The sequence below is a fragment of the Babylonia areolata genome, chromosome 14 (assembly GCF_041734735.1).
Source record: "Babylonia areolata isolate BAREFJ2019XMU chromosome 14, ASM4173473v1, whole genome shotgun sequence".
Classification (NCBI taxonomy): Eukaryota; Metazoa; Mollusca; class Gastropoda; order Neogastropoda; family Buccinidae; genus Babylonia; species Babylonia areolata.
Window position 1 is genome coordinate 16,396,024 of NC_134889.1, and position 9,361 is coordinate 16,405,384.

General features: G+C 39.3%; 1 protein-coding gene across 4 annotated transcripts in view; it reads left to right on the forward strand.

Moving 5' to 3' along the window:
- LOC143289867 (uncharacterized) overlaps nt 1-7,101 on the forward strand; it is a 72,561-nt gene extending 65,460 nt beyond the window's left edge. For 3 of the 4 annotated variants that reach the window (XM_076599065.1, XM_076599064.1, XM_076599067.1), the window contains 2 exons: nt 1-967; nt 1,706-7,101. The exon at nt 1-967 is cut by the window's left edge and continues 173 nt beyond it. In XM_076599065.1, the coding sequence (XP_076455180.1) occupies nt 1-70 (70 nt within the window). In that variant the 3' untranslated portion in view covers nt 71-967; nt 1,706-7,101. The remainder of the gene's footprint in view (nt 968-1,705) is intronic. The other variant, XM_076599066.1, reaches the window with a different exon arrangement.
- The last annotated feature ends 2,260 nt before the right edge of the window (nt 7,102-9,361 follow it).

The window sequence follows — 9,361 nt, forward strand, 5'->3', positions numbered from 1 at the left end:
ACTGGATGACATCGACGGCCGTCACCGTGACAACGTACTGAAGCTCTTTCTGCCCTACATCAAGACCTAGGTCTGGCATTGTGGACTGGTGCTGGCAGGAGACTTTCAGCCCTATGTCAAAAGAAAAGAATAAGAAAAGAAAAGAAAAAAAACTGATTGTGGATAGGGATTGTTTTGTCGTTGATGTGTTGTTGTTTTGTTGTTTTCGTTATTGTTGTACAGTTGGAGTCACACGTAAGCTGTGAAGTATTTTGTCTTTTGTTTGTGTGTTCGTTTGTTTGGTTTTTGTTGTTGTGATGGTTTTTTTCTGTTGTTGTTTTTTTTCTTGGGTGAAAACATGAAGGATCTGTTGATAGGAGCTGTGTTGTCCCTGAAACTGATACCTGACCATGTCGGAATAACATTGTGTTTTGTAGACAGTTGTGTTATGTTGTAGGTCTGCATGGTGTTTTGTAAGACAGTTGTTATGTTGTAGGTCTGCATGGTGTTTTGTAGACAGTTATTTGTTATGTTGTAGGTCTGCATGGTGTTTTGTAAGACAGTTGTTTGTTATGTTGTAGGTCTGCATGGTGTTTTGTAGACAGTTGTTATGTTGTAGGTCTATATGATGTTTTGTAGACAGTTGTTTGTTATGTTGTAGGTCTGCATGGTGTTTTGTAGACAGTTGTTTGTTATGTTGTAGGTCTGCATGGTGTTTTGTAGACAGTTGTTTGTTATGTTGTAGGTCTGCATGGTGTTTTGTAGACAGTTGTTTGTTATGTTGTAGGTCTGCATGGTGTTTTGTAGACAGTTGTTATGTTGTAGGTCTATATGATGTTTTGTAGACAGTTGTTTGTTATGTTGTAGGTCTGCATGGTGTTTTGTAGACAGTTGTTTGTTATGTTGTAGGTCTGCATGGTGTTTTGTAGACAGTTGTTTGTTATGTTGTAGGTCTACATGGTGTTTTGTAGACAGTTATTTGTTGTAGGTCAGCATGGTGTTTTGTAGACAGTTATGTTGTAGGTCTATATGATGTTTTGTAGACAGTTGTTTGTTATGTTGTAGGTCTACATGGTGTTTTGTAGACAGTTGTTTGTTATGTTGTAGGTCTACATGGTGTTTTGTAGACAATTGTTTGTTATTGTTGTAGGTCTGCATGGTGTTTTGTAGACTGTTGTTATGTTGTAGGTCTGCATGGTGTTTTGTAGACTGTTGGTGATATTGTTTTCGTTATTGTTGTACAGTTGGAGTCACAGTTGTTTGTTATGTTGTAGGTCTATATGGTGTTTTGTAGACAGTTTTTTGTTATGTTGTAGGTCTACATGGTGTTTTGTAGACAGTTGTTTGTTATGTTGTAGGTCTACATGGTGTTTTGTAGACAGTTGTTTGTTATGTTGTAGATCTCCATAGTGTTTTGTAGACAGTTGTTATGTTATGTTGTAGATCTGCATAGTGTTTTGTAGACAGTTGTTATGTTGTAGGTCTGCATGGTGTTTTGTAGAGAGTTGTTATGTTGTAGATCTGCATGGTGTTTTGTAGACAATTGTTTGTTATTGTTGTAGGTCTGCATAGTGTTTTGTAGACAGTTGTTTGTTATGTTGTAGGTCTACATGGTGTTTTGTACACAGTTGTGTGTCATGTTGTAGGTCTGCATGGTGTTTTGTAGACAGTTGTTTGTTATGTTGTAGGTCTGCATGGTGTTTTGTAGACAGTTGTTATGTTGTAGGTCAGCATGTTGTTTTGTAGACAGTTGTTTGTTATGTTGTAGGTCTGTATGGTGTTTTGTAGACAGTTGTTTGTTATGTTGTAGGTCTGCATGGTGCAACAGTGGGGTTATTTTTCTATGTTCAGTATCATTGGTGTATGGTTTCAGTCAGTGTTACAGTCAAGGGAGGGCCTTGACGTTCGTTATTTGGGGCCTTTTAGAAATTTATTGAGCGTACTTGTAAGGGGAGTGGTGTGATGATTTGTATCAAACTGTTGATATACTGCTGTTGTGATGAACTGAATTTCATCTGCACATATTTACATGTATAACTGTAATTAAAAACCTTCATTGTCTAGAGCCTCCCTTTTGAATCGGAACATGATGAAATGTAAATCAATATATGTATTGTGTTGCATTGCATCACATTGCATTGCATTGTATTGCATTGTGTTGCATTACATTGTATTGTATTGTATTGTATTGTATTACTTTTTGTACAAGAGATTTACCTGTGTAAAATCCAGGCTGCACTTCCCTTGAAGAGCAAGTCACCACAGCGCAACGCCACCATTTTTCCCATTTGCCTGTCCACTGGTTCCACTGTCAGTGATTTGTTTTCTGCAGAACTCGGTCAGAGAAATCCCTTTTGTTGCTGTGGGTTCTTTTACGTGCACTTAGTGCATGCTGCAAACAGGACCTTGGTTTATTGCCTTCTCTGAATGACATTGGTTTGGAATAACTTCTGTGCATCTGCACAAGATGATCCATTAATGTGCAGAAATTTGTTTCTGTCATGTGGACCTGAAAAGCCTGTTGTAGTAATTTCTTGTTGAACAGTGTGAACAATCTTGAACAATATTCCATAGAGTAGTTGTGATGTTTTATGACTTGTTGGTTGTTGTTTTGATCATGTGCCCAAGATCTAGTTCTTCCAACTCACCTGTCATGAACTTACCTCTCCAAGTTCAGGTCAGGTGTATGTCTGTCTGATGATTGTAGAAATCCTCACTGATTGTTTGTGTATATATATGATAATTGGTGTATTTGATAAGCATGTCAAAATTATCACACCCGGCATCAACACTCGGATCCAGTGCTAGTATTTTGTTGAGTGTAGGCTGATATGATCTTGTCATTCCAGGCAGTATGTTTACTGAATGGCTGATTGCATAAACAGCTGTCATGGTATTTATTTCCAGTTCTCAAGCTTGTGTGTGTTTCTTTTTCTTTTAAATTCATTCAGGAAGGGTTGTGCGGCCATTGTGACCTAAAAAAACAGGACGTGAATGAACGTCATTACATCGAAAACCAGTCTAGTCATCACCATTTCCACCTTTTTCACTGTCATGAGATAAGTGACTGTTTGCCGAGAGGAATACAGTGAAAACACTCCCTTTCCAAATATCACGGCTGACAGAATATATCTCTGTCACTGTAGCTTCCCCCAGTCATGCATTAAGTTAAATCTTGCATCATGAAGCAGACATGACTGTCATCCCAATTTGTGCATATTTGTTCTGGGAAAACCATAAAAAATGTCATATCTTTATGAAAACAAATAAATATGTGTGTGTCTGTTTTAGAAAATAAAATAAATAATGGAGTTCATTTCTTCATTCGATCACAATGGCAGTTTTTCATGCATCCGCCAGCATTCTATGAAAACCGGAAATTTTGAAAGGCTTGGAAATTAAATCATAAATTAACATGACAACACGAAGATGTGTGTGAGAACTACACTGAAAAGACTTTAACTAAGCAGTGGTGAAGAGGCTGTATGAGGATCACTGCTAAAGGCAAAATCTGCAGCCGTGCAACAAGCATAGGCCTTTTTCTTCTTTGTCGATTTTTATGGGGGTTGTCTATATATATATTGTACGACTGTGAGCAGATGTCACATGGTGGTGCTGGTAATTCTGGTTTGTTCTGGATTTTAGAGTCTGCAGTAATGATCATCAGATAGTGGGGAAGACATGCCATCATGAAGAGAAACATTTGGTTTTGCACATGATCTTGTTTAGCAGTGGGTGATTTCCTGGTTTTATGCGATGAGAATTGAAGCACTTCTTCTTGTTCCATGTTTTCCTTCTCAACTTATTCTGATCGTAAGCAAACACACACATACACGCACACACACACGCATGCACGCTCGCACACATGCACACACACACACACACACACACACACACACGTTTTCCCTCTTTCCTTGACATCAGCAATGCTTTAATCTGTTCACATCCATTTGAACCTGGGCTCCATGAAATATTGCACCCACACACTGATGGTCTATCATGTTTTTGGCTTTTGGGGGGCGCCACTCTTGCTAAGCTTACAGTTGGGCCAACAGCAAAGTGAGAGCTGTCTGACCAGTGGTTTCTCCACTTCAGTTGGAATTCATTCACAGCTTAGTTTTTTGTGAAGGACTTTGACTCTCAAACTAGGAGGCAAGATTGCACTGGCTCTTGGTGCAGAAGCCTTGGGGGCTAGTTGGCCTTTGGAGACCATACCAGCGCTGACTGTTCAAAAGCCCTCTTGGCGGAGAGAGTGGGGCCAGGGATGTAACTTGGGCAAGACACTCTCTCAACTCTAGCCCAGATAATCAGGACAGCAGTTGGCTCCTCTGCTGTTCTGGTGGTCTTAGTTGGACAGGACTGACTATCATACATTACTGTCATGGGGATTTCAGGGACTCTTTCGGTATAATTAGTTTCCCCACCATTTGCAATTTCTGTACTATAAATTTCCTCATTTCTGTCGCTCTCTTTGTTTCAGGCCTTTTGGCTTTTATTGCTGAGGCTGAGATATTCCAGATGTGTTGAGAGGGCTGGTTTATACAGATTCATGAATTAGTGCTCTTCAGCTGCATTTTGATCGCTTGCATATATATATACAGATTTATGCTGTTGTTTTTTTCTGAATTTTGATTCGTTTGCTATATATATGCATAGCTCTGTTTGATATCTAGGCATGCTTGTCATCTCATCTTAGCTTACCCAAGAGAGAAGTCTGTAGAAATATGAAGCAAACACTGAGCTCTCATAAGGTCGTCTTCTTCATGGCATTAGAATAATAACTCTCTTTTAGGTAGTGTGTTAAAAGAGAACAAAATTTATTTCATACCAGCAGTTTAGAGATGTATTATACATGTGTCAAGGGGATTCCTATCTACAAAATACACTCCCACCTCCAAAGAAAAGGGAGGATAAAAATAGAATAGTCTTTTCCCTCCAAAGAAACGGGAATAAAAAAAATAAAATTGTCTTTTTTTCCAAACAAAGATAAAAACAAACTGACTTTGATATTTTCTATAAAACAAAATGGTTGTACATAGTGTAAGTATGGGAGAAAATAAAATCTGAAATGCTAACCAGCATTCATGAAAGCTAACAACCAGACTGGCATTCAACACGTTTCAATCACTGAAACATTGACATCTTTTTCCTTCTGCTGGTGAACAAGCCACACAGATAAAGGCTTGAACACCAGAGGAAAAAGCCTGGTTATTTATTTATATAACACATTTTGTTCAAGTGTCTTGCTGAGATGATTGCTTGAGGAAGAATCTCACAGAATCCTTTAATCTTCCAAGCAGCAAAGATACTGAAAACATATTAACCCCATGACTGCTGAAGCTTGGTGAAATGTGGTCAGTGTGGCATGAGTGACCAGTGCTGCTTTTTGTGCCCTGTTCAATTGTGTCATTAATTCTGCTGATCAGATGTAATGCAGTCCCAAGAGGAAGAAGTTAAATAAAGAAAAATTAATAAGTGACATCTTGACTTGTGAGCACAATCTTTTTTTTTTTTTTTTTTTTTTTTTTTTTTTTGCTGCCCCATCATCTGCACCGTTTCAGTGGCATTACTCCCACGTTGCTCATTTAGATTCCCCCATTCACGATTACACCTGGGTTCGTCCGTCACAGTTCTAGTGTCGGCAGTCCACAGGGAGCCATCAATGTTAGGTTGCCAGGAGGCCACACACCAGAGGAGACCCTGCACTGCTGCTGAGTCACCTCGGTGGTGTTCAGTGGTGCCTGTTCTGATTCAATGTACTTAGGACACCACCTACTAAGCCCCCTACTGATGACAATAATGGCTTAGTCATGGAGCCAGACTGAATGAGCGTCCCTCCCAGAGTGGAGACCGCCACCACTTCCCTCAAACAACAGCCCCCCATGAATCTGCCAACACTGAAGACATTGACAGGACTCACCCCAAGCACAGAAGTGGAGGGGTATCGAAACTGAGGTCACCATGAGAGCAGGGCATGAAAGGCCACAGATTTTGGGACTGTTTGTGTTTGTGGGCGCAATCTTATCTCATTGAGATGACCGCCCTTCACTGAGAAGGGTACTGTGAATATTTTTATTGTCTCAGAGAGTGTGATGAAATTGTGTCTGTGATCATTGCTTTTTTTTTCAATTGTTTTTATTTATTACATTTTATCCATGAACTTATTTATTTGTTTCCTCACTTACTTTGTTGCCTGTGATAGATTTGTTTGTCCAAGCATCTCCTCGTTTTTACTTATTACATATTAATTTACTTGACTCTTTTATTGTGTCATTGTAGCGTCTTCTTGATGTTACTTTTTCTTCATCCATTTTAGCATATTTTACTTACCTATATACTGAATAGTTCTTTTACATTTTTTTCTTGTGAAAATAATTCTTAGGAAGCTATACTTAGAATGAAGCTTAGAATTGTAAGCTTTATCGTTGAAAAATGGAGGGTAGTCGTTTGTGGTATTGTCTTCTATGCCTACGTTCGTGGGATGCAATTCCCACGTTCACTCATATTTACATGAGTGGGCTTTTACATGTATGACCATTTGTGGTATGAAAACGTATATTGAAACAACGTGGTATGAGCACACAACAAGATCCATCAGCCTTGTCAAATCACTCCTCCAAGGAACTGTTAAGGGAGGGAGACAGAAGGAAGACAGAAAAATAATGATTAACTGACAACACTGCAGAATGGACAGGAAAACCATTTGCACAGACCCAGGCTTTGACTCACAAATGACAGACCTGGAGGAATCTGGTGAAGAGTTTTTCAGTGCAGCGCCCTAATGACTCTTCACCAAGTTAAGGGAGGAGGAGGAGAAGAGAAGAACAGAAACATATATTTATTGATTGATTAAACTTCTTAATTTTTCTTTTCAAAATCAAAGCTATAAGTGCAGAAATTATTTTTTGAAAATGTGAGAAAAATCTACAAAGACAGTTTCACTTTGAAGACAACGTCACTTTGAAGAAATGACCAGATGGTCTTTACCTGCTGAAACATGTATGATTTATGAAACACCTTACACATGATGAAAGGTACTGTATTCTGCAACTTTTTGCTGAAAAAGGAAAATCAAGTCAAAGTGTGCAAACAACTTTTTTTTAATTCTTGAATAAAACTTGAGCAATTTTTTTCCTGGTGATGTTTTGTGTGTGTTTGTCCGTGTGCGTGTGTGTGTGAACACAAGAGAGAAAAAGGCCATCTTCCTCCAGAACACAACCAGGCCTGCCGGAGGAGTATGCATGGCTGCCTATAATTCATATGGCTGAGAAAACGTGGTCATGCATGCAAAAACAGCGCAGTCGTCGCAGATACAAGCGAATGTGGGAGATGCAATCCCCGAACTCAGAAAGAAATACTAAACAAAATCAAGCCGTCCTGACCTCGTTCAAGTCACTCCAGGTCGTCCTTCCATAGAGCTCAGTTCAGTTCAGTTGCTCAAGGAGGCGTCAACTGCGTTCGGACAAATCCAAAGGACTTCCTGATACCTAACCTACAGTTCCCGCCAAACTCACCTGACCCCCTCTTCTCCACCCAACCCCGCCCCACCCCACCCCCACCTGCTCCTTCTGTCCTCCACCCTCATCCCTCCTTTCACCTTTCACCCTCATCCCACCTTTCACCCCTACCCCCTCGCTGTCTGTCGTCAAATCGCTCTAATCACGCAGTTCAGTTCACAAAAGGTGTTATTGTCTGCTTCAAGCTATTAAAACAGAGCATTCTTTGTGTGTTTGTGTGTGTGTGTGTGTGACTGAAACCTGACTGAATGACACAAGCCACGAATGATGAGCGTCCATTTGCATCTCTCAGTCCGAGATCTACCCAGGGAGGCAACCTGTTGTGCAACTAACCCCGTGTTTATAAAGCGCTTTGAGCTTGGACTTAGACCAGTGACAGGGGTAATATAAGTATCAATGATAACAGTTATAAATCAACGATAACAGTTATAATAACTATGGTCACAGACTGTAGATCTTGGTCTTAGACCAACGACAGGGGCTATATAAGTATCAATGATAACAGTTATAATAACTATGGTCTCAAACAGGATCTGTCCCTTTTCAACTGAAAAAGTACGTGGGCTTCTCATCGCCACAAATGACCATGACCGCTCGTCTTTTCTTTCCCTGATTTCTTTAATTTCCTTCTTTCTTTTCTTCTTTGCTTCTCTCTCTGTCTCTAGCTCTTTCTCTCTCTATCTTTCTATCCCTCCCACCTCACCCTCCATCACTTCTCTCTGTGTCTCATGTCTCTCTTTTCAACTTATTCTTCCTCCTTCTCCTTTTTGACTCACTTGTGTAAACAAAGTGAGTCTATGTTTTAACCCGGTGTTCGGTTGTCTGTGTGTGTGTGTCTGTGTCTGTGTGTCTGTGTGTCCGTGGTAAACTTTAACATTGCCATTTTCTCTGCAAATACTTTGTCAGTTGACACCAAATTAGGCATAAAAATAGGAAAAATTCAGTTCTTTCCAGTCATCTTGTTTAAAACAATATTGCACCTCTAGGATGGGCACAAAAAAATAAAAAATGAAGCCTAATTATATGCAAACTGCATTTACTGTTATATTTATATTTTTTGTATTCTCTAAACTTGGCACTTTGATCTGATATTCTGACCCAACAACAAGAGCAGTCATTATTATCATTTTTTGTTCAAACAGGAACTTCTTTTGCTAAGCATGGAAGTTTTATTTATTTTGCAAACGTTTTGGTGCAGATAGTAAAAAAGGGAAATTACTCTGTAATTAATGCTAGGGGACTTAATTTGCTTTAAACTGATCTTTCTCATCTTAAACATTACATTTTGAAATTATACTCAATACATAAAAAGCTTGGATTTTTTTTTATAAGTGTATCACAAGTGAGTCTTGAAGGCCTTGCCTCTCTTGTTTTTTTGTTTTTTTTATTTATGATTATCATTTTTTCTCAAGAATTTCTTCTTCTCTTTTGTAACAGTTAGTCTTCAGAATAGTTGAAGCCTTCGCTGCATTACTGAAATTAATGAAGAACAATTGTTACCCACTAACAAACCAACTTTTTGTCAATCTTAGAAGTCAGTTGTGTGACGCCAAATGCACGTGTTGTTTTCGTAACAGGACGAAAGAGATAATAAGAACAAATGATGCTTGACATATTGTTCGTTGGTAGCTTGAACAGGGTATTCAAGTTTGCATGTATACTAAGTACATGTTTGTGTGTCTTTATGTATATAGGATATTACATGACAGATGATATTACGGAGACAAGTAGCCTTGCGGTTTGTCTCCCTGATTCTGGATGCGCAGCACTTCCCACAGGTGTTGCGAGGGAAAACGTCTCCAGAAGTTAAGCCCTGCTTCCTTCGCTCACGCTTCTCCTTAGGCTAATGGCCAGCGTTCTTTTGT